This window comes from Magnolia sinica, chromosome 14, assembly GCF_029962835.1.
Source record: "Magnolia sinica isolate HGM2019 chromosome 14, MsV1, whole genome shotgun sequence".
NCBI classification, from domain to species: domain Eukaryota; kingdom Viridiplantae; phylum Streptophyta; class Magnoliopsida; order Magnoliales; family Magnoliaceae; genus Magnolia; species Magnolia sinica.
This window is the reverse complement of record NC_080586.1, coordinates 11,484,455-11,510,859: the sequence shown is the minus strand read 5'-3', so window position 1 is coordinate 11,510,859 and position 26,405 is coordinate 11,484,455. Positions and strand designations below refer to the sequence as shown.

The 26,405-nt window shown below is 38.6% G+C and overlaps 2 protein-coding genes across 3 annotated transcripts; one reads left to right on the top strand and one right to left on the bottom strand.

Moving 5' to 3' along the window:
• The first annotated feature begins 1,978 nt into the window (after window positions 1-1,978).
• Window positions 1,979-5,209, top strand: LOC131224797 (uncharacterized). The gene is made up of 4 exons (XM_058220185.1): window positions 1,979-2,167; window positions 2,583-2,634; window positions 2,767-2,834; window positions 4,584-5,209. Exons 1-4 carry the CDS (start codon window positions 2,015-2,017, stop codon window positions 5,070-5,072), a joined length of 762 nt encoding a protein of 253 aa, XP_058076168.1. The 5' UTR covers window positions 1,979-2,014; the 3' UTR covers window positions 5,073-5,209.
• LOC131224796 (pumilio homolog 24) lies at window positions 4,983-26,161 on the bottom strand. 2 transcript variants are annotated; one of them, XM_058220183.1, is made up of 17 exons: window positions 25,843-26,160; window positions 25,013-25,066; window positions 24,205-24,266; window positions 24,046-24,127; window positions 23,297-23,420; window positions 23,028-23,111; window positions 21,639-21,753; window positions 19,251-19,401; window positions 19,038-19,151; window positions 18,215-18,286; window positions 13,413-13,463; window positions 13,267-13,317; window positions 12,502-12,609; window positions 11,419-11,589; window positions 8,365-8,439; window positions 6,009-6,253; window positions 4,983-5,587 (listed from the first exon to the last, which is right to left on the bottom strand). In XM_058220183.1, the coding sequence occupies exons 1-17, from the start codon at window positions 26,098-26,100 to the stop codon at window positions 5,452-5,454; spliced, it is 1,953 nt and encodes a 650-aa protein (XP_058076166.1). In that variant the 5' UTR covers window positions 26,101-26,160; the 3' UTR covers window positions 4,983-5,451. The 2 variants fall into 2 exon arrangements, with proteins under 2 accessions (XP_058076166.1, XP_058076167.1); XM_058220184.1 differs by lacking the exon at window positions 12,502-12,609 and having other exon boundaries at window positions 25,843-26,161.
• Between the last annotated feature and the right edge of the window lie 244 nt (window positions 26,162-26,405).

The following is a 26,405-nucleotide window of genomic DNA, read 5'->3' as shown; positions in this document are numbered from 1 at the left end:
CATCCAACCTGTTGATAAGATCATGCCAGATTGGGTGGTGGGAAAACACAAATACTAACTTGATCCAAAACTTTTGCGGCCCATAAGAAGTTTTAATGGTGGGCATTCAATCACCATTGTTTCTTGTGGTGTGGTCCACATGCGATTTGGATCTACTTCATTTTTTGGACCTTGACATTAAAATGAGCTCGCAAAATGGATGGACGGTATGAATATACAACACATATATCAAGGTGGCCCCACGGTCATGGCCTGACCGAATCCCAATATTTTTCATTGATGGGGATCTGGGATGAGAGATTGAGAAAAGCAATCTCCACTTATGAAAAACCCTAAAAGAGTAGCCATACATTGCTCAGGTGGTACCAAGCAAATGAGTAATTCAGAAAGAAAACACAGGGTGGATCCACTTTCAATCTTCAAAAAAAAAGAGCAAAAAATGAAAAATAAAAAAGAGCGGGTTCTCTTCAAGCAGAAAAAACGAAACACATTCAATGGCCAGGATCTTTCAATCTTATTCAGTTGATCGTGGATGGGTCATCAGTCACCACAGTGGGGCCCATCTCATAAATGGTTTGAACCAATGAACCATGAAGCCCATTTGCATGAAATGAAAACCCAAATTTACTATACAAACTCCACACCCAAGCATTCATCCAAAAAGTGAGGCACTTGGACAAACAAATCGATGAACCTGGCCATTGAACGTGAACCATTGGTCAACCTTCTCGAAACAGCTTCTTTTTTTTTTTTCCCATCAAACTCAGTAGTTAGGATTTGTTTACCCAATACTACTTTTTGATTCTATAACACACTCATGTTGAGGCTTGCCTGATGAGTGGCTTGGATTCATCATAACTATAAGTTTAGTACTCATCTAGTTAGATAATCTATCTAAAAGGCTAAAAGATTTAACAAGGAAGAAATGATTCATAATATGGAAGATAGATAATATAAACCAGGAGACAGGCTCCAAATGTGCTGCCGAAGATAAACGATATAACTCCAATCCCTTTTATATGAATAGGGATAAGAATGTCATGAACATGTTGGCAAAGTTGACGACTACATAGAAGTTCAAGCATTACTTAGACTTGGTCAATCTTACTAATCACTAACGAGATTGGGAACCCTTGCTCAGGGATGCGGTGGAGTTACGTTGCAGGTGGAGAATGTAGGGAATGATTTACTTTCAAGGTAGAAATTATATAGGAGATCTGTAAGGTGACTTGGCAAAATACAAATCAATGTAGAGATTATTGTATAGGATGGCTCATTGTGATGTTCTCACTGGTCGATCGAGAGTCTATGGTGAAAGCTTGATTAATCAAAGGTGTAACCGACGTTTTATATGTTTTTGCATGAGTAAAGAGTATTTAAGCCTGATTTTGAATCAAGGCTTGTACTAGACAAGTGTTTTCTGTTATGGGTTAATTGTTTTTGGTTTGATTATCTACTTTATCATATTATTCTATCTTTGCTTATCATATTTTCACAAAGCATACATATTAACACTGGTGTTAGATACGAATTTCTAATACCTAAAGTTTGATTGGAATTTATTTTAGATTCATCGTTTCTTTGGTTCAACTCATGTGATGGAAAATCAAAGGATTACACCAATAACTCAATATTATCAACGCCATCCATCCAGTAGAGTTCAATGGATGAACAGTCCAGATCATGCTGTGGTCTCATGTAGGGACCAACCCACAAGTATTCAATGCATGCATTTTACATTGCATTGAAATAACACCCATGTTTTAAGGAGAGCCGTTAAATAAATTAAAAAAAAAAAATTCAAAATGGGGAAGAAACCGAAGGTCCGAAACCATCTCGTAACGCTGCCACGTGTCATTACTAACGGTAACCTCTCCTTCTCGCACTCTTTTTCCCACCAAACTCATCCACTTTCAAATCTCTCCGGTCTTCTCTCTTGGATCCCAACCGCTCCATCTTCTTCTAATTCTTCAAAGACAGATCTCTCTCTCTCTCTCTCTCTCTCTCTCTCAAAATGGGAAAGATAGAAGAAGAAGAAGAAGAGGCTAATCTCAAATCACAGCTAGTGACTGACATCTGCTTCATAGCATCCAGATTTACTTCCTGCCCGCACCGTCGCCGACACCCAAGAAAACCTGCTTTCATAGATTGGTATCTTCTTCTTCGAGTAGGTTTCCACCACATCCTTCTGCTGATTTCCGATCCCTTTCGTTATCGGTTTGTGGGTTTTTGTTCAGATTCTCTAGTCCATGTATTTTTTTTCTTCTTCTTCTGAATTTTGAATCATTTTTATTATTGTTTTTTGAGTTTTTTGAGATTTCTAGTCCATATAATTGTTGAGTTTAGATCCCTCTCTTTGTTGGTTTTTTCGGTTGATTTATTATCTTTTCAACTTCTAGTAATTGCCAATGAATTTTTTTTTCTTCTTTTTGGATATTTTTGTTCTTTAAAAGTTCTTAGATATTGGTTTTTGAATATTATTGAAATTTTCTAAGCCATCTAATCGACAATTTTCCATCCTTTCCATTATTGGTTTTTGGGTTTATTCGTGATTTTTTAGTCTATGTATCTCACGGTCACAGATCAAAGAAGATGCTGGAATCGACGCCATCAGGAAGCAATATCGTCAATTGGGTGTGGGACCCCTGCAACTGATTTTACATTGAAGAAATGAAAATGAAAATGAGAATCTTTTTATTTCTTATCGGTTATGATCTTCTTTTTATCATTTCTCCGACTTGCTTGAAGTGTGCATATATTTTGCAGCTTTACAACTTCATCCAGATAAGAACAGGCATCCAAAGGCTGAGGTTGCATTCAAGCTCATCTCAGAGGTATGATTTTCTCCTTCCATCATTCGGTGGGAATCTATAAGCATTTATTAAAAAATAAAAAAAAATAAAAAAATCCATTTTCGACTCTGTTGAGATTCCTCCCACCCATGATAATCAGATGGTGGAGATGTGCCACAAACTCTCCATGCACACTGATCAAACACAATCTTTTTTCCCTTTTTTGGCTAAATCAACAATGACCCGTTGTCCAGAATATTGATTAAGGGTCGTTTGGTTGCACCAAATATCATAATCATGAATCATGATATTTCATTGATATTGTATATATAGCATGGCATGTAGAAACCATGCATGCTATCAGAAACCATCTCCAAGAGCAAATGGACATTTCTGCACATCCAATTAGTTTTAAGATAGGGGTGGCCTTTGAGATGTCATGGGACACTAAATGATATTAAAAACAGTAAAAGGGAATTTATGAAAATTTGAAAATCTACCTGCTTAAAAATTAACGGCTTGGATTTGTCCAAGTAAAAATAGGGCTTGAGATTTTCCCTCCCTTCATCTACCTAAGTCTAGACACTTCCTCCTACCTAAAAAAGAAAAAAAGAAAAAGGATTTCTGTGTACAATCTATAAACTAAAAAAGCTCAGTGTATTAAATCAATCTGTATCATCCAACAGATGCATATAACCATCTCTATCAGCCTCCTTTCCCTGGGCCATAACCAAGGGATAATTTTGAATGGTTAGCAAATATGGGTATTAATCACACGTTTAGTGCCTGTTTGGAACTTCGGATTAAATGGTATTGAATTGCATTAGCTGGAATTAATACCATTACTACACAATGATTATATGCATGAAAATACCATAGTATTTTGACAGTCCAATCTGTGTTTGGTAGACCGTGGAATTGTAAACATCGGACCAAATTTCACAATTAATGCCGGTCACGTGTATACATATTTAACTTGATTATCACATGTAAAGAGTGCATATGAGTATGAATAGACATGCATCAATGTCGTGAGGCCCACAGATTTCAAAATTCACCATAAATCTTGCGGTATCTCCTGTAGGACTAGATGACATAATACCTGGATTAATCTAACCGGACAGATTTTACATTGAACCGGCTGCAAAATTCCATACCACCTAATCCTACTTTCCAAATAAGCCCTAGGATCTACATTGGCTGTCTTGAACAGGTTACGCATGTCATGCTATCTTGAGCAGGCAATTTTATTCCCTGATTGACAAACACTTGTAGCATAAAGATGGAATGTAACAGATGCATAAAACTTAAGTTAGTGGCACATGTAACATTTATATCTCATAACTTAAGTTAGTAGCACATATAACATTTCTATCTCATATTCATGTTGGCATGTGCAACATATTAGACACGAGAAGACTGATGGTAGTGCATGGTAGTGCATGTAGACATATGAGGTGTTTGGTTCGCGGGAACACAATGTTCTGTGCAGCTACTTCACAAGTATTCTTTTTTTCCTCGATTCTCATACACAAATGAGTTTGACAAACAACGACAAGCTATCCATACTAGATAGCTTGTGACGGACATATCTTTACTTGCATCCAAACATCCCCTTGGATCATTGGATCAATACAATTTCAGGGCCCCATGGCCCATCAAAAAAGGAGTAAATTTGCATTGGTTTAATGGTAGAGATGGTTCTATATACTGGTTTTGATATATAACTAATGCAAAGCATTTTGGGAATGTTGCACATGATCTTCCATTAATAAACAAGATCATTCACAGGCATATGCATGTCTTTCCGACAAAGTAAAAAGAAAAGCCTTCAACTGTGAGAGACAGAACAGCTTCTGCAATGAATGCGACGCAAGATTCCAGTCTGAAAACCACAATCCGGCCAACTTTCCAAACACTGAAAAACTGAAGCAATGCTATTCTGCAGAAAGGGCAAGATCAAATAGAGTTTTACAGACTCTGAAACTCAGAGAGAGACTCAAGGAGGAAGCCAAGGTGATAGAGAACTGCTTGAGAGCCCATGAAGCTTCCAAGAAAGAATTTCCACTTTTTGATCCATCAGACTATCTATTCTTTCCGAATTACCCACACCACCGGTCTCAGATTTTCATTAATCCCAACAAGGACTTTCGGGGGGTCCCACATACTGGAAATATTCGAATGCATGACTACAAAAGAGGGAAGTGTGAATCCCCAGTTTATGAGATCAGATCAGGAAACCGATCGGCCCGGACCAGGCCCACCACATGCAGATCCTGATTCTGCCAGTACATGGATATGACAATGAAAAGCAGCACACAATCTTAGATGATTCGTGAGTGGCTGGCCTCTCATTTGGGTCTTTGTGTTTACATCTCCAATGTTTTTTTTGTAGGATGATTCAAAATGAGAAACTTTTTTTTAAAAAAAAAGGAAAAGATTAAAAAAACAAAAGGAAAAAAGGCTTTGCAGAGGCTGCAACAATACCCTCTTCTTCTTCCCTTCTCTTTTTTTCTTTTTTCTTTTTTTGGATTGAACAACAAAATCTTGGGTCTGATTCTGGGCGTTTACGATCCAGAATATAAGTTAACAAAACACATTCTTAAAAGGTGCATGGATGGAAAGCAGGGAAGAAAAATCATCACATATGAAGAGGGCCTCAACCTTCTTTTTCCGCTTGCTTGGTCTCTGGAGCTTTGAGAACGCCACGATCTATCAGGGGCTGCAACTCACGTTTCGCAAGATCTCTCACCATGGAATCAGATGATTCCAAGAATGCAGAAACCACCTTACAACTGTTACAGCAGTAGAGACAACCCAGGGGAAAGAAGAAAAAAAAAAAACAAGTTATGCTTCAACACTAATGTGTGATGATTGCTATTGATTGCTATTACAATGTACGCACTTCATGAAGTTCCATCGAGCGCACACCAAAACATTTGCACATGTAGCACTTGTGCATGATGATCAGCACAACTGATTTGGTGGGGCACCACATGGATGGGCAATATCGCAAAAATGTACGGCAGTTGGGCTGTGTAGCCACCCAATCAGTGTGGTGAAAAGCAGACTGTTAACTAGAAAAGTGAGAAACAGCCCACATGGTGTCCCACTAAATCAAAGGTCCCAACTGCCATACATGTTTGTCGCATATACAGCAGCATTTCTCTCAATGCGTCCTTGCTCAAAACTTGTAGGGCTGGTGCAATCACTAACCTATGGCCTTCGGCCCACACATCGCACTTCCCTTCCAGAGCTGACTTCCATAGGGTGGCAGCAAAGCTGGGGCTGTCCAAGACCAGTTTTCTGATTGTCCTGCTGGAATGGAAGTTCTCAAACAGATGTTCATCGGATTTCTCCGCCTTGGGAAGGGATGCAAGGGTGGCTATAGCTTCATGTAAGGTTCCTATTTTGTCAGACAAAGTCTCATGAAGAATACCGCCAGCCCCACCAGTAGCCACCTATGTACATAATAACAACTCGGGTTAGTAATTTGATGGGTAATTGAAATTTGGGGTAGCATGATGAGAAAACCATCGCCAGTAAAAATGATAGCTATTAAGGACGTAATGGAACCCACATAGGCTATCATTGCATTGGTTATGCACTGGAACATAACAATGGTAATAATTACTGCAAGAGCTGTCTATTTATAGATACAGATGGGAAAGGGTAAGATGTAGAGAACAAAAAGGCAGTAACAAAAATGATCGTATGATAATATAAGCACATCATTGCAGGCATTTCACTTCTTAAATTACAAGCAACTTCAACCCAGCTGAAGAGAATCGGCTCACGTGTGTATACGAGAAGTTTTTTCTCAACCCCAATATGGGATGCATGCAATGATCTGGTAAGAGTTCTTCAAATGGGCAGTCGTGCAAATTCCTCTGCAAGACCCAGGTGAGCCCATGTGATGGACCACTGGATAGAAGGGGCCCCACTTATGCTGCATACATGGCCCCAAAATTACCCTGAGCAGATGATCACAGCCATCTGATTAACAGGCCTTTGAAATGGACAATAGGACCATTTTGCACTACCATCCCTTTTGCTACAAATGAATGGTCATGGAGTGTCATACCACATCCAAACCTCCACAGCTGTCCACTATGAAATAAACATACAAATCCCTGACAAAAAAAATAAAGGGAAAAAATTTAAGGAAAAAAAAAAAATATTTATCTTCCAGGAGGATGTTCCCTACTAAAGTAATGCATGGATTAAATATCTTACTGAGGGCATATCCAATTAAAATTTCTAATTGCACATGAGCTACTGGTTTTGTTTTGAATGAAGATGTAAGGGCAATTGGTCCTGACAAAATTAGACAACTTCTTTCCCTCAAACAATTTTGCAACTGCATTGAATACCTGAACATTTTATGTGCTATAGTGCTCATACCTGCCCTCTGTGAGTTTCCCCTAGAAGCTAGCAAAACCTAATTGAGGAGATTATGGATATCCAAATTCCTTTGTCCCAATCTTTGGAGAAGGTTAGTGATCCAGAGTTTGTGCAAGTGGGGCCCATACGTCGTTATCTGGACCATCAGCTGATGGGTCCCATGGTGGATGGACCACTCCCCAAAAATCTCCATTAATGGAAGATTCTAGGCATCCAATCATTTACCTTTTTTCAGTTGATGTGAAAACTTTTTATAACCATCCATTTGCAGGAACCAATCAAAATAATGGGATTCTCTCATTGGCACAACTTTTGGGAATGGTACCACTGGCACATCAGAACAACATTCTCGATCAAACCGTGGAATCGGGGACCCCACTTATACTTACTGGAGACAGAAGGATATGATCATACTATACAATATTGGCTGAAGGATCATATGATTCTCTTTAGAGAAGCCAATACTGAGGAAGACTTGCTTACTGGAGTTGGAAGGACTTATATGTAGAATGGGACCACTTTTCCACCATGTATTATGATGCTGCATATTTTCTCTTCTTCCTATATATATATATATATATATATATATATATATCAGTTACCAATCAAATATGTGTATGTATGACTTTCAAAATAAAAAATGGGCGGAAGAGGCTGTAAATTGGATGTAATTTTTTTTTTTTTTTTTTTTTTTTTTGGGGGGGACGGGGTGCGCGCAGGGCATGTTCTAATGATATTGACCAAAGTGGTTGGACATTTTGTTTTATTTTGTTGTTTTGAGCCTTTGGTGTTCTTTTTAATAAAATTCTCTTTACCTCTTAAGAAATACAACTTTATGTATGTATGAACAAAGAGACATAAGAAGCTGCATGCAGAAGAAATCAATATTCTATCAGTTTCTCATCATAAGAATGTAGTGAAAGTTGAAATCAGGTCTAAAATATTCTCAAAGAACATCAACCCTAGTTAACCAGACGCTTCTTTCACTTGCTTGAAAGAAATTATAAATTGAATGGCAAAAATTCAAGGATAAAAGTTGAATCATAAGCAAAATTGTGAGAAATTATAACACAAACATAACACCACAGTAGGCAAAATTTCAAGGACAAAAGTAGAATCATAAGTATAGGAAATGCATCAACCATGTCCTGGAAAACAAATGAATCACCTCATATACAACTTCTTTGCCGAAATTTGATCGAAGCAATTCTCCCGCACTCTCAATGCACGTGTCAATGAGACTCTACAAAGGAATACCAGAAACCCCTTAGTTTTATCTTGAAAAACATTATCAAAAGAAACACATATAAGCTTGGATATGCAGTCAAGTTGAAGTTATGGTCTGAAACCAAAAGCTAAATGGTCCCTTTGAGTGAATTAACATATCGCAACCATTATCTATATCCACCCTTATTGACGGTGGATCCTATTCTTTCTGCTTGTGTGTGCATATAGTGTGCATATTCCTTTTTCCGAACCTACATAAGATTGAATATACATTTTCTCCTTTACCTCCCTATAAGAAATATCTTTGGATCCTTTTTAGCATTAGTTGAGATTTGAAGGGAGATAGAAAGTACATGGGAAAATTGAACAGAGTTGCTTCAATGAGCATGATGCCACTTTATAGAGTGTAATAAGCATCATGACACAGTAGATGCATAGTTATAAAAAATGTCAATAAGAAACTCATCAAGTTGATTTTCGGCCGAATTTCAAATTCGCCCTGCAAACTCTGTTTAACTGATTTAAATGTAAAAAGAAGACTTATCCTAAAACATGGTTGAAAAAAATCCTCTGCTACATCTCTCTCAGTCTTCCCCGAGTCACATCAGTTCCAACAGGGACCGAACAAGTCACTAGACTAAAACATGTGTCTGGTAGGGCTGGCGATGGATATGCATCTACCCAATTACCCAACATATCCAGCCTGAGAAAATTGGACGAGGATATAATTTTTTCCCCGATTAGGAATTTTACATGTCTACCTGATTAGTCGATTACCCGACTTCTGTGCAGTTCAAATACGGATATAACCATATCTCTATCTGCTTACCCAATTGCCCGAGAGCATTTTCATACTCCTAGCTAATTACTTTTTTTTGAAGAGTCTAATTACTAATATTTTGGTAATTAAAATACTAAATACTAATATATTATACATTGATTAATTGCATCTTAAATAGTAAATTAGTAATTAATTTGAATTTGGATAGTCTAAGTTTTTAATTATGTGTAAACACTAATTGAATTAATTAGTTGTGCCATAAATAGTAGCTAATTTGAATTTGGATGGATTCTTATGCTAGCTTGTTAATTAATAGTAAACACCAATTAATTAGAATTTAAGATGAACTTTACGCAAGTTTATCACTATTTAAAAATTGGTGGAGTCTCATGCTTGTCCCGTGTGGCCTCTTGTATGGCCATCCGGACCATCTAAATCCCTCACCCAACTGAATGGCACTTCACCCAAAATTTTTATAGAAGAGATGACAGTAACCGCATGATTTTGCCCTCAAAAATTGGAACGCTCCAATTTTACTTTTAACCATCCATTTGCAAGCCACCAATTGGATGGTTAGGTTGCTTGATCAATCTGATCTTAGAGATACTATCCATCCACAATGTGCCTCGTAGTTTGGATGATCTGGATAACCGAACACGAGTGCCACATGTGACAAGTACGAGACATCACCAATTTTAAAATGTTGCCATACTAGCAGAGGAGTCCTCCAAATGTACTAATATTGCGGCATGTGGGGCCCATCGTGATCTTTGAATAGCATCAAAACCGTCCAAAAGGTTTGCCCCACCATGAAAGTGTGACCCCCAAAAGAAAGAGGCTGAGATGATCAACAGCTGGACCACAACATAGAAGAAATGGGGGGCACCTACCATAAAGTAAAAATTTTTTAAAAATAAAATTAAAAATTAAAAAAAATCCCCAAATAAATCAGTGTGGGGTGGTCTGTATTGTTTCCAAGCCATCCAACCCATAGATAAATTTCATCTTACTATGATCATGGGATTCCCCAAAAATCAGGCCTATGCAATCATTTGGTAGGCCATGTCATATAAAGCAATGCAGAAGGTTTTTAATGGTGGTCGTTCCCATCGCAGCTGTTCCCTGTGGTATGGCCCACCTCAGTTTTGGATCTACTGGATTTTTTTTGCCACAACGGAAGCATTAGGGGGCGCACATGATGGATGGATTGGATGTCATTAAAACATCATGGTGGGCCCCACATGTTGATTTGTACATTAAGCTTATCATGTCAGTTTGTATTGGTATTGGTAATGGAACCAAAATCATCTACCACACATGTTTTAGGCAGTTTTGTGTAGCCACCATATTTTATATGTAAATCCACTCCATGCATAGGTAAGAAGCCTTAGTTGAAGCCTACATACAAAGGATCGGCCTGATAATAAACTCTGATGGGCCATAGCAATTGGAAGATTGTGAAATTGCTCCTAAATCTCTAAGTTCACACGGTGTGGCCCACCTGATAATTTGATCAGACTGGTTTTTGTATTTTCACTTCATCTTGGTCGCTTGCACCTGATTAACAGGTTTGATGAAAGATACACACAACGGTGGCCCCACATGCAAACCTATGGTCAACATCCCATCCCCATCATCCCGCTGTGGTGTGGCTAATTTGAGTTGACCCCTCTTTTTCCTGTGTTTTTAATCTCTTTTTCTTCTGTCCATTGAAGTTGCTATAGGTATTACAACAATTACCCAACTTCCAATAGGATATCCGTTTCACTATGGGATAAATATCATCTAAAGAAGTCAGATACTGGTGAGATATGGATATTTCATATCTAAGTCGGATACAAATATTGCAATATCAAAACCGTTTAGAGCGCTAGGGTTTGGATTCTGGAATGACCAAACAGGGCACACCGGTTTAAACCCAGGCAAATCACACTCCGAAACTGCTATAAAACCATATTCAGGATTATTTTTTCTAAGATAAAGAGTATTTTTTAAAAATTTTTAATTTTTCCCTTGGTTAGTTTCACAATGCAGTATTTCATTGCCATCACTATTTCCCAGTTTGTTTTTTTTTTTTTGGATATCAAAATTCGCATGCAAACTCATGAAGTAAATACCAAGTCCTCAAGTCTAGCTGACCAAGTCTTCAGTCAGCCTGACCCAGATGGACATCGAGTTAAACTCAGGTTCTCAGGATATGGTAAGAGAACAAACCTCAGCAAGCCCACTATTCACCAAGAGTTCAAATCTTCGTAATGATGGATCCTTTTTGCCTCCGTCTGCTAACTTCAGGGTCTCCACATCATTCTCATCATCCTTATGCTCGGAATCGATTGCTGAAAATTCTTTTTGCTTTTCAAAGTTTGTAACTTCTAACCTTTCACCCTGAAATGAAACAGAGACTATTTGAGCCTGCAGCTACTTCAAATACCACCACAATGATACATAAAGCTACAGCTTCAGAATTTAATGCATCCAGGCCCTCCGATCCGCACCCAGATTGGGCCCTATTACTGGCCAATTGCAGATCAGGCATGTCGAAGGGTCTAAATTTAAGTTCATGCACATCCAAATGTCCATATGACAGATCAGATTCATCCAGCCATCCACATGGAAGAGGTGGACCACATCAAGGGTCCCGATTGACCTGATTGAAAATATCAACAATATCAACAGTCGTGATGAAAAATCTGGATCTGATGGACTCTGGGGCCCACAGATCAAATCAGATGCCCTAGATCATCAACTGGCAGGGCTGTGGGGCCAATAGTCCAGCCGATTGCACCTTTTATGGCTTTTTACACAAACTGTATAGAGAGACTTTACCACCATACAAGGCCAAAAGCCCCATACAATTGCATAGTCTATGTCAGCGTGTTGGACTTTGGTATGGTCTGTCTCTTTCCTTTTATAGAAACATAACTTGAATCAAACTTGGCAAATCTAAAAGGCCAATACGATTTAAAGTTGTGTTTCTCTCTAGAAGATTCCTAGTTGTATACAGGTCTATATGAACCCTTGAGAAGTATGTATGAACCGATGCTATGACTACTACATCAATATTGAATTTTTTACATTTCTCTTTTAGAAAATAAGAATCTCTTGATTATGATTGCTAGTTTGAGGCTAGTAGGCTGTTGGGATTGTCCCAGAGTCCACATTTTGGGCCTAAATATCAATTACAAGTGTTATTTATCACTTTTGTGCCACTAATTTGGAGGAATTGATATCCAAGAGTGGTAAGTATCCAACCCTCTAAACAAGCTGATTCCCTCAATTGTACTACATCATAATTACCTTGGTGCAGAGAGAAGGTACTGACAAACTGAGCAAAGCTAGATCATCAGGACCAAAATAGCGTGGACAATTTGGATGAAGCAGCTGTAACAGTGGGCGTCTTCCATTCTGATAGCTCCAAACAGAAAAGAGAGTTACTAATGCATATAAGAATCAAATATATTCGTGTCATAACAACCACTGACATTTCGGTAGTATTTGGTAGTCCCTCGAAATCGGCATTTGCTTGAAAGTGTTGGCGGGGTGACTTTTTTAACTTACTGAGCATTTGGGGTGCCATGGAGACGAGACCCAAAAGGGCAAGTTATCAGTTTTCCCCTTTTCCTTCCTGAAACAACAGTTTAGCTCATGGCAGGTATATCGTGGTATTCAAAAACGGTTATGTAACGACCATGGTAACAGTGGGACCCATTATGCAAAACCGGGCTGTAACACCCATTCTAAAAATTATAATGGCTCATAACGGGCCGATACAGTACGTTTCAGGTCCAATACAGGGCCAATAAATGTTCTTCCCTCAATATATATATATATATATATATATGACCGTTACAAGGCTATAACGGCCATTTCAGCCCGTATCGTAACAGCGATAAGGCTGGCCGTTACAACGGCCATTACTGTTATTGAATACCATGAGGTACACAGAATTGAAAAGGAATCTGCCACCCACCGCAATTTCTGAGGTACTTCCAAACATACCCCTTAAGTTTGTCTATTGGGTCTCCAAAATACAAATACATACACGTTGTGAAATCTAGTCACCTTATCTAAGACAAGCTCCTTCAGAATCGCTTGTAGCTCACGAACAATAACCTGATATCAAGTGAATTTGTTAATTGACCAAAGGTCAAATCTAGTAAATTGCGGAGGAAAAAAATTGCATAACATGCTATCTTTTTGGGACTAACCTTTGTTATAAGCTTTGTATCATCCACTGCAGAAAGAATGCAGACAAGTACCTGAAAAGAAAAACAGATCATGCATATGAAAAAGGAACATATAATAATAGAACCATACATGTAAAACATAGATCATTGCTAAAAAGCATGGATAGATATAAGGGAGAGCAAGAAAGCAAACTATATCTCAGAAGGTATGGGCATTATCAGATAGTCGAGGATGATGGTTAGCAATTTTCATAGCAATGACAAAAATCAACAACTCTTTGGTTTATGACTGGAAGACTGGCTCCTGTGAGAGGGCCGCCTCTTGCAAGATTATAACAACAAAATTCTTTAGGAGGTTAAAAAAACCGTACTGCAAAAAACAGGAAAAGTTTCTACAAATTGTTTCCAAGCAACCCATTGAAATATGCCAGTGATGCCATTGTTCAGAGAGGTTTCCTTATTCCAAATGCTTGTAGATCCCTGCTCACTCTACATGCCACAGCACATGCTAACAGGGCACACTTGCAAGATGCAAGCTGTTCAACAGGGCAGGCCCATCCACACATGTGCCCTGGCCCAGAAATCCTGTTTGTCAACCCATCAGGTGGGTGATGGACTGACGGTTAATTTTTATTTTTATTTTTTAAATGAGTTGGCCAAAGGTCCCATTCAGCTTATGTGTGCCCTGCCAGACGACCAACCATCATTATTCTTGAGACACGGGGTCAACCTGATAGATTGGATCTTGTGCCATGTATCTCTCATCACATGTGGTGGCATGTAGAGGTGTTCCAATCTAAAGCCAATGAAACTAGCAAAACTCTTATTCGAAAATCAATCCAATGGAAATATTTCATACTATAAAATAATTAAATAATTAAACTGGCATTGCCATCAACGGATGTTGTGTTATGTGCCCATGATACTTTAGCCTTTTCTTTTTTTGAAAGGTAACGATAACTTTATTAGAAAAAGAAAAGAAACACAACAACAAAGGGAAACTAGGCTGCTGAGATAGCAGACTAACTAAGAACCCAAAAAAGACAAATTATAATCATTAAGCTTATCAACAGAAGAGGCCCACTCCACTATGAGATGAGTCACCCGTTGCACAACAAACTCGACCGAGTTAGAGGAGCCATTGAAACATCTTCCATTCCTTTCTTCCCGCACAGCCCACCAAACTGCCAAGAGAGCCATTTTCCAAAGCTTAGATCTCAGCTTTCCAACCCTCAAACCGTACCAAGCCAAGAGAAGGTCACAGGCTGAAGCTGGAAAGGACTAGAAAACCTGGAATCTGGATAGGATGTGAGTCCAGATCTGATATGTGAAAACGCAATAGATAAAAAGATGATCCACCGTTTCTTCATCTGCCATATAGCACAAGCAGATATTTGTGATACACATACCTCCTTTTCGCAGGTTGTCCACTGTGAGGACCTTGTTTTTGCCCACCAACCACCCAAAAACCGCTATCTTGGGGGGAACTATAATACTTTAGCCTTTTCATCAGTAATCTATAATATTCTTTAGTGCCTACAGAACACTTTGGTGTTGCTCAGGTCAATGAGGTGCATTATGCATCCCACCAATAACAAATATGAAACATATTTCTCACTTTTTTATGTTTAAGGCTTAGAGGAGCTTAGCCATGCTTTTCTAACCCCATTAAAGAAAATCATGTTGGACCATGGCAAATTCTCCAGGGTCATATAAATCAGGACACATCAAGATGTTTACAGTGAATGTGACGCAGGTCAACTAACCACTTGCTCTAAAAGCTCGAACTGATAGAGTGTGGCGAATCAATCCCTTTATCTCATAGCCCGGGCCCCACATCCCATGGGTTAGGTCCTCGGCCAAACCCCCCTCGTGGGCCCCACATCACATGGGTTCTGCATCACACGAGCCACTCACCTCACACAAGTGGGGCCCGCCTCACATGAGCTACCCACGTCATACAGGCCGCCCACCCCGAGTGTGCCCCCGACTCCCCACATCCCACAGCCACCCCGCTCAAGCCTGGTGTGAAAATGCCCCTGCATTAATCAACCCTGGTGAGGATTCTCGAACGTGAGACCTCCTGCTCTAATATCACTTAAACGCGGGACAACTAATCACTTGCTCTAAAAGCTTGAACTAATAGAGCGTGGTGAACAAGGTGTCCCGTATCGGCATCGGTTGGCGTAACGGTGCCCTCCGAAACCGATACGGATATGGGGGCGTAACGGCCCGTAACGGCACAAATTTTTTTTTTTTTGCCAAAAAAATATAAAAAAATATGGATTAAATCCAGAATATTCTAAGCATTCCAAATATGCATTCATTTATAAATTGGAACATGTTTATGGTGGTGTAACGGTCCACTCTTTGGTGAGAAATTGTATCGGACTGTCTGATTAATTTTTTAACCAAGTAGCTTGAATTTGACTACAAAATTCATATATTTAATTTTTTAAATATGTAATTTATATACTTAACATCTTGATATCATTTCTCCCAATAGTTCTTTAAAAAAATAAAATTAAATTCAGGTAGATGGCGTTGCCAATTTGGGGCTGACTTGGAGGACCAATTTATTCTCCAAATCAGCCTCAAATTCATGCCATTTATTGTCATTATCCCACTTATAAATTGGTGGACATTTATTGGATAGTGAATCATAAAAAATAAAATAAAAAATCAAAAGGCCCTATTTTAAAAAATAAAAGTTCACAAATTAACAATTAAAACTATTCAAGTAATTTGATTTTGGCATTATGAGTTAGCAATTGCAGTCCATAATTTAATTGTCAAATTTCAAGTTAATATATGTCTCATGTACAATTTTTTAAGGTTTGAATTAGGAGGGACTCGGATGTAAAGTGCAGCACACGTGTCAAAGTTTTTTGGGCCTCACCCGTGATGAATGTGTTATATCTACACCATTCATCCATTTTGCCAAATAATTTTAGGGCATGAGCCCAAAAATGAGGCACATCCAAAGCTCGGGTGGATTGCACCGTAAGAAACAATAATAATTAAACGTTCACCATTAAAAATTTATTGAGGGCTAGAAAAGTTTTAGATCAAGCTGACATGGGTGTTTTCCCTTCATCCACGTCAATGTGACCCAATTAACAGGTTAGATTGAAAATATACATCACAGTGGACTTTAGGAAATTTTTAATGGTGAGCATTCTATAACCACTATTTCCTATGGTGTGGTCCACCTGAGATTTGGATATTACTAATTTTTTGAATCCTGACTTAAAAAGACGTTGCAAAATGGATGGACGATATGGATAAAATATATACATTATGGTGAGGCCCACTCGGGTCTGATATGATTGGATGGAAAATAAACGTTACGTGCGCCCTAAAAATTATTTAACCGTGAAAATCATTATCCCTGCTGCTATTTTTGGTGTGGTCCAGATGATCTCTAGATATAATTCATTTTTTGGCTAGTGCTCTAAAATGATCTCTGAAAATAGGTGAACGGTGTAGATGTAATAAATACATCACCGTGGAGCCCATATAACTTTGATCTCCTTTGAACCGTTCGTACAACTCGGAGCTCGAGGAGTGTTAGCACTCGTCTTTGCGTGACACGTACCGCAGTCAGCTGCGGCAAATAAAAAAAAAACGGAGAGAGAGGGAAACGAAAAGAAAAAAAGAGGGAAAGAAAGAAAAGAAAAAAAGAGGGAAACGGGAAAGAAGAGATTGAGCGAGAGACAGAGAGAGAGTGAGAGAGGGAGGAAGAAGAAGAAGAAGAAGAAGAAGAAAAGAAAGGAAAAAAAAGGTAAGGTTTTTTTTTTTGTTTTTTGTTTTTCAGGGCCCGTAACAGCCGTTACGGGTCTGTAACGGCCGTTATGGCCCGTAACGTCCCCGTAACGGCCGTTACGGTCACAGAATTCCATAACGGCCGTTTCGACCCCGTATCGCGTAACGGGTCCCACCGTTACCATTACGTATCGGCCATTACGGCCGATACGTAACCGATTTGGGATACCCTGGTGGTGAATCAATCCATTTATCTCATAACCCAAGCCTCACATCCGATGGGTTAGGTCATCAGCTGGCCCCACATCACATGGGTTCTGCATCACACGAGCCACCTGCCTCACACGGGCTGCCCACCCCAAGTGTGCCCCAGCATCCTACAGGCCACCCCACTCGAGCCTAGTGTGAAAATGCCCCTGCATTAGAATGTCCCGATGCATGCAGTCCACACGGGCTCAGGTTGTGAACAACAAAGTATGGGCCCACTCACACAAACTGGCATACCAAGACATTACACATTTTGATGCATCAGGATTCAAGACCCTCTTATAATTCCTAAATTCTTCATTCTACAATATATTGTGAGTTCCCCATAGGAGGGGGCCCAACAAGTCCATGCTAGACTTCCATACAGCCGTAAAAAATAGACACATTGCAGCATCTCAAACAATGTTTGAATGGAGCAATGAGTGGTATTAGGATCAGAAATAAAAGAAACATACAGAAAACAAAACAAAACAAAAAAATCAATAAATTAAGCTCATAGGCAGCAAACTGGAAAGCATTCACATTCAAAAGAATTAATGGAGAGAGAGAGAGAGAGAGAGAGAGAGAGAGAGAGAGAGAGCTCCATACTGCAACATATATATATATATATATATATATATATATATATATATATATATATATATATATATTCATGAAATGAATTATGAAAAATTGACCAACCAATGTAGGCTATATCTGAAATTTAAGAAAAGGGAGTGTCCAGTTCCAATTCCAATTCAGACGGACAAAAGCAGTAGGATGGTTTAATGCGACCCCACAGAGGCTCTTACCATGTTCCCACATTGATCGTGAGCTATCTTCCCTATGTGCCCCTTCATACCTTTGATAAGTTTCTTTCTTTCCTGAAATCAAATGAATACACAACTATATGGTTATCAATGGACAAACAACACCGTGCCAATGAATCAATATCACAGAGTCAAAATGCTACATAAAACACAGTTAAACATTGAAATCTTTTGCTCAAATGAAATCCAAATATTTGTGAAGAAAAGTTTGCAAATGAATGCAAAAGGAACAAGCTGTTTAAGGTCATAATTCATATGGCAGAGCTGAAATAAATCAAACATATAGAGAACCGAACTTCAAAAGTTCAGGATCCATTTGGACGCACAAGTGAATTGAATAGCTAATGGTCAGTTTAAACAAGAGTTAATAACCAGATAGCAATGATGTTCCCTAATATTCGTAATGAAGAGCCTGCAAATTGCAGCTGCAGACATTTAAAGTCCAACTTGGAAGTAATGGAATCGCAAAACACACCCTCAGCATAATAATCATATCAAACCATGCAGGTATAAGAATACCAGAAGTTTCAAAGACATTATTCATCAGATATTTAAATTCGAAAAGTTCGATGGCTAGTTCCAGAGCCTGAGTAAAAGAGGAAGGTTGATGTCCCATGGTCTGCTGCTCATAAATTTTTTGACATTCTACCCTGTAGCCAACCCCAAATTTCTGGAAGAAAGGCCAAGATGATGATGATAATGATATTTAAATCAAACATTGGACTAAAGAATTGTTACATTTGAAGAAATCAAAGTCACCAGATTTGTTTCAAGGAGAACTACAAACAAATAAATAAAAACTGACCTTTGCACTTCCATGCTTGACACAGAGCATGCCAACCTTTGACCCATCCCTCGTATGAATCATCCGAACAAGAAGTGGCCCTGACAGCTGCTGGATCACATCTGAGGCAGATGACTTTTAACAGACTCAAATCAGATAAAATTATGCAACACCACTGGCAAGAGAAGTGCATATTCAAGAAGATGTAAAGTAATACGAGAACGTCGCCACTACCTTGTCAGCAATGCTGAAGTACTCCATTAGTGCCTTATGTATAATAGAGTGGTCGACAATTCCCTTCTCCAAAATTGGTTGAATTACCAAACTCATGTGCTGTAGCACCGAAGATTTTTGGAGACCCAGTTTAGAAATCAAATCTACTAACCTGATAAAAGGTAGAACATAAGTTTTACAATACTGACATGATAAAAGGCAAACCATAAATTTGAGGTGAAGAGTCGTAGATCGAGCATAAGTGTTACATCATGAAGCCAACCACATATTATGAAAAACTTCACAGAAACGGAATATTTACGAAAGAGGAATTATAAGGACTTGATGCATTGGAGCATGTATTGTATCCTGACATTAGATCCTTTTGAGTTAGATCCATCAGTTGATCCATCCATGGAAACATAAGTGAATCCAATGGTGGATTCCTCGTGTTTTCATCACCATGAATCAGACACTTCTGTTAGGCACATCTTTCTTGGGGTTTTCATCTAAACGGGGTGAGGTTCAATGTGGTTTCCTTTTGTTGCTAAAGTAGTCTTGAACCACTTCTTGGAGATTATTAAGTGATTCTTCAATCTTTCTCATGCCTTCCCCAATGTCAAATTGGTATCAGAGCAAGTTTTTCTCAATATATATATGAGAGAGAACTGAAAATTTATCAAGAACCCTGCCAAAGGTGAGAAAAAGAATACAATGCTGCACAAAGGCTAAAACAGGAAAGAAAGATCAGCAGAATTAGCTGCTTTAACATAAGGAACCCAATCCAGAATAGCACAAATCACAGAATGAATAACCCTGTCAACTGAAGACTTCTCGTCCCGGAAGCAAAGCCCATTGCGGTCTTTCCAGATGAACCCAAAAAATCCCATCATGACCAGCCGCCACAAAGCTTTTCGAGACTTTTCACGGGATATATATTATCTAGCTATGGCGTGTAACCAGTCCCTAAATTTCCACCATTGGCAAGTTGTGAGCCAAATCATTAAGATGTCCTCAAGAAGAGGATATCCGTATACTCTGTACAGTCATTCATCTGGATTCCCATACATATTATGATGTTTCTCTGACATCTCCCTATCATATAGTCTCGGTTACTCTTCTGACTTCCATCAGGATACACATGCCTGTTACAATTGATGCCATCCACATTTTATACGAATTATGCATACACCTCCTGTTTTGTGGGATCTCATATGCATTTTTTATAAATTGCAATCTCAAATGCATAGTTGATAGAGAAATATAAGAAAAGAGCGACTCTTTCAGTTGCTATTTTTAGAGAAAGTTTAGGAAGATTGCTTTTTTAGTTTGCCAATATGGTTTCTAATCAGGGCTTTAGCGTTTAAGTATCAACCACCTGTACTAAATGTCTATATAAACAACTCATACGTATGATTTTTTTGTGGGTAAGATAATTTGAACATCTGTAAATACGGTACGTATGATCATAGTATTTGCAATTAGTTTTCTTTAAAATCTAGTTGTCATTTTTGTAAGAGACCAAGAGTTGATTCAACTTAATCATCCAGACCTAGTCTAACTGCATTAATCTTTTTCCCTTTCTGATCGAAAATAGGACAGTTCTTTTATAAGCGAAAATATATTAAATAAAAAGGGAAGTACATCAAGTAGCTGACAGATTAGCTAGCTCAGCCATTTGAGGACATTGAACAAGATTGGGCAGATCATGTTGTCAGAGATAATCAAAGCTAGGACTAAAGTGGAACCAGCAGCAATAGCCAAAACCAGAGCAGAAAATAATACACAAAGTGAGCAGATCATGTCACCATCATTATGCTTCTATACACTGAACATTTGCCGGTGGTTGCGTGGAAGCGATATGGAATGGAAGTAGAGATCTTAACCTCATGATATTGGTCAAATTTTAAGGAAAGAAATTCAAGGTATAACCACACTTCATGGATGTTGTGACCTAGGGCCAGTTTGGATGCTTCACCTTTGCAGCAGGAGTTGAGTGGAGTGGGTTAACATTGAATTCACATATTAGCGTGGAAGATGTGGATTGTAATGGCTGTGCCAACCCAATCCCATGCATCACATTTCAGTAGACAGGGCAAACATTCCCACAACACTGGAATCTGTGCCTTGCAGTACATCCAAAGGGCTCTGAAACTAGCAAACAAGCATGTCCATAATGAAAGCAAACAGCCTGTAGAGTGTTATAGAAGTTCAAATAGTTGACCATGTAATAGGCCGACTGAGCCACGCCCCATACAACCCATTGTGGGTATAGGTGTGGACGCAGAAACAACAAGGCCCCATTTTATATAATATACCATCCATGAAATGGGGTTGTTCGTGCATGTCCATAGAAAAAGCAAACAGAATGTAGAGTGTTATAGAAGTTCAAATAGTTAAACACAATACCTGCCTTCATTCGTTGTGGTCAAGTCCTTAAACAACTGAAGCTCAGTAGAATATAATTCCAACAAAAGGGTTTGTTTCTGAGACCCATTTCCCAATTGAAATGCATGTTCAACAACTGCAAAGTAGACAGTAGCATCGAAAATTAAGGTTTGAAACCCAAAGAATCCAAGTGAAGGGCAATCTAAAGCCAAATTGAAATATCAGTCCACATGTTTGAAAGGAAAAGAAATCTCGCACAAGTCCTCAATCAGTACTGTCTTGGGGCAGAAACTCAAGAAGTATATACACTTAAAAGAAATAACAAATAAATCAACAAATTTAGTACGGTGATTAATGTCAGTGAAATCAATCACTCCTTAAACTAAGCTAAAACCCCTCGGGCATCTAAGAACAATGGTTAGGAGAGACGCTGTTGGAGTCCACAACTTCAGCTACAAAAACAAAAACAAAAGACCTTCATATGCGACATTTTTTAGCTTGACCGCAGCATCAGAACATCTGACTCATCAAAATAAAAAATTCAGCTGAGAAATAGATCATATACAATGAAGAGCATGATATATTTGATCTAAAAGAAGGAACAAATAAATCAACAATTTTAGTATAGTTATTAATGTCAGTGAAATCAATCAGACTCATTAAACTAAGCTTGAACCCCTCAAGCATCTAAGAACAATGGTTAGGAGAGACGCTGTTGGAGCCCACAACTTCAGCTACAAAAACAAAAACAAAAGACCTTCATATGTGACACTTTTTAGCTTCCTGACCACAAACATCAGAACATCTGACTCATCAAAATAAAATTTCAGCTGAGAAATATATCGTATGCAATGAAGAATGTCAGCATGATATATTTGATCTTTTATAACATTACAAAGTCAACTGCATAGTTAATGAAGGGGGTAGATGGTGGGTTTTACTAGTTTTTTAGCTATCTGGAGAAAAAAAAAATGCTATATTTTGGAGTATCAAAAAAAAAAAGTTCTGGGGATTGCGTTGGGTGCACCCCTTCCTTGGGCGGGTTTTTCCACCAGATACGCAGTACCATTCTACAATATAATGTTTGTCCTTGCATGACTACAGATGGGAATGTAAAATTTGTAAGCACTACTCTTAAAACAACATGAATGCAAATAAAATCTACAAAAAGAGAGAAGTATGAAATAGGTGTATAGAAAAAAATATATATATTCCAATAAATTTAATTAAAATTTTTTTTTTGGAAGACACAAGGTGTCCCCACCTCATTTTTGAAGTGAGACTAATCCCTACGGATACATGCAATCACCCACAACCACATGTATCAGGTAAAGCCAAGGAGGGGAATCAAACCTTCACCTATAGGGAGCAAACCTACTGATTCACCTAAATTTAAATTTTTGAACGTACCAACTGAACCAACCATATGTCGAAGAAGAGAGGCAACATGCCCATGGAGAGAGGAAATGAACCCTTCCAACTGTTTTTTGCTGGCTGCAAGAAAAAGATGAAAAAGAAACAAAGGAGTTCAGGTGACCAAACAAAAGCACAACCAGTCTTGCCATCTCTGTACAATCCTTTAGATATGCTAATAAAATAAAAGAAAAACAAAAGAACTAATATTCCAAGTATAGCGACCATTGAACAGTTTCCAATTCTTCACAGTTGATGGAGCATACCATTATCTAACATCTTCTTCACAAGATGAACTGCATAAGTATTGCGTGCGAGGCTAAGAAGGTGGGGCCTGAGCTCCTCAAATACACAGTCTCTTTCTGCTTGTGAACAGTATTTGACACATGTCTGTGATATCAAAAAAGAATGACAATGAGCCATAACAACCTATAAAGTGATTTCACAAAAAATAGCATCTATGAATGATTTATGCAAGTTTTTTTACTTACGTCATAATCGAGTGTTTCCATCTCAGATTGACACCAGTTTTTTTCTTATCTCATAATTGAGTGTTTCTATCTCAGAATATTTATGGGAAGACTGCGAATGGGAATTGCCCATGTGAGATTGAGGTTTTTCTCTCCACCAAAATGTATAGGTGTGCAAGATCCTGGTCATTTCTCTGGTGGGCCCACCGTGAGCTTGTTGTGGCCCAGAAAGCAGGCCGATCCACTCTTCAGGTGGGGCATACATGTATGTTGAATGTGAGGCATTGATCAGATTTGTCTTACTCATACATGCATGGCCACCTGATGAGCCAGGCAACCTGATTTTTTAGTGCATGTTCATGTTGGGCTCCACATCATGAATGGCCTAGATCCCAAATAGGTCTTCAAAGTCAACAGATGTGGAAACAGGCTTCATATTGGTAGTAGCGTGCAAAATATTTTGGCCAAGTGGTTAAAAATTGAAAAAAGAACAAAAGAAATAAAAACATAGAAAAATGGCTCACAAAGTGGAAGCTAGAACTTACCTGCAGAACACGAGAAGAAATGTGAGAGCCTGCAATTTCAGGAATTTTGCCGGTCATCTTCTGTAGAGCTTCACTTATCAACCTTTAGGAAATGTCAATATTGTCAAATGACAAGAAAAGGATTTGACATGTAATATTTTTTGTCAGTAGAGTACATACTTGGATCTGTCTTCTTTGGCTATATTACGGCGTCTCATCTTTTCCCATAACGATGCAAGCTCCTAATGCATTATAAACATACGACTTCATCACTCACTGAAGCATATGGCAATGTGGCCCAGGTTTCAGCATTTGAGACTTTACAAAGCCTTTTCTTTTCTTTTCTTTTTTCTTTTTTTTGGAGGCTTTAGAAAGCATCGAAAGTTAAATCGAACAAAGATACAAATAAGGCAATATTTTGAACCCCTCAAAGTGAAAATTGCTGTAACTGACGTTACCATTCGTTGAAAGGTGCACAGAAAGTTACAAACAAATTTAAGATTCTGTCAAGTAATTGTCAACATATTCACAACTCCAAACTCGTAAAGCGATGAATTGAAGGTCAAGGCAAAGCAGAATGCTTGAGAGTAGGGATGGACGAGATGCATGAAGACCACCAACCACCTTGACAAGGGATGATGCCTTGCAGAGGAATATATCATGTGCACATATTGATGCAAATATCACACCGAAATAGATGAAGAACTATTGCGCTCCATGTTTCATGTGGACCCAAAAAGCGAGCTCTACAAATCTACATTATTGATTTCCACCAGCTATTGAGAGAGGTTTTTATCTCATTTCAAGTTTGAGTCTATAAGAGTGTTATCTCCTAATAAATCCATTATATTTCAGTCAATGTTTTTTATCCGGCCTCCACAAAAAAGAATAATCCATTGATAATAAGAAAAAGAACAGATAGCAAGAAATTCTAAACAAAATGCAGGTACTCTAAATCCTAATCCAAACTCAACAAATTTGCACTTACATGCTGAAGAGTGTAATGCGGCTTCCTCTTTTTCTTCCTCACCTCTGCCAATTCCTACACCGAAATAGACAACCCATAAAGGTCTTTTCTCATATTATTTCTAAAACTTGATTTCCCATCCAAGAAATACATCGAAACGTGTCCAGCAACGAATTGCTAGGAAACACATCTGAGTCAGAAAAATCAATGAGAGCCAACATTGGCAATCGAAATTTGGGTTTTTTTTAAGGGGCCAAAAAACAGCATTCCTGTAGAAACTAGAAACCGAATCGCACCTATCCAATTGCCAAGAACCCATCTCAAATACCAACAAAATCAAGGACAAGCCAATGGTGGTAGTTCACCACCATTTCCAAAATGGTAGTAACCCACTCTCAGCTATCCAGACCGTCCAAATTTGCTGGGAACACTATGGATGGAGTGTAGCTTGAAATCACATTCGTCAAGTAATCCTGTGCATCCAATTGCTGACTGCCAAATCAATGGTTAAAAATAATTTTTTGGCGTTCCAAATTCAACAGATGGTTAATATCGTCTGCTCAGTTCTAATGTTGTATTGATGTCCCATCCAATATTAGATCTACATTTGGACGGTCTGGATTTCCCTACAACTATGACATGTATACAGTGAATGAGTTACTACCATTTTATTACTACTGCCAAAAAAAAAAAAAAGAGCCATCTCCCAGAAAACCCATCTCAAAAACCACAAAAAATTAATTGGAAAATCACCCACAAAACTGAAAGATGGCCTCACATCGATTCTTTCTCGATTTAAATTCAAATACAATAAAGACTAAAATAGAAAGGGGAAAAAAAAAAAAAAAAACCTTTGAGAGCAACCGGCTTTCCTTCTTCGATTTGGGTTCGTTTTTCTCTCGAACGGCAAGAGATTTCTCAGAAGGGGATTTGAATTTGTGCTTTTTGGACGATTCTATAGGCTTTTTGGAGGCCTTGTTCGTTGAAGGAGGTTTTGGGGATTTGGACTGAAGGTGCTTTGTTTTCTTTGAAGTGGGTTTTTCTCTCTCTCCCTCTTTTAGATTTCTCTTCCTCTTCTTGTCTTGCTTTTGGTGCTCCTTCGCCGCCATGGCTGAGAAAAGAGGAGCTGAAGCTGTTCTTCTCCTCTCTTCTCTTTCTCTGTTCTGCTTCCTGGGTTTTTGTTTTGAAGGGTTTTTGTTAAGCCCACACGTGTCGTCGATGGAATGCATGCAGCCCGTCCCCACGTGACAATATCACATACGTGTGGGAGGTCCGAGCTTTCCATCAGATGGGCCACATAGTTCGGTTTTCTACCACCGTGCCCCACGTGAGAGGAGTGACAAGGCCTCGTTTTTAGACGAGATTGTGGAGATCTACACTTGTGGCCCACCTGATGGAAAGCTCAGACCTCGTA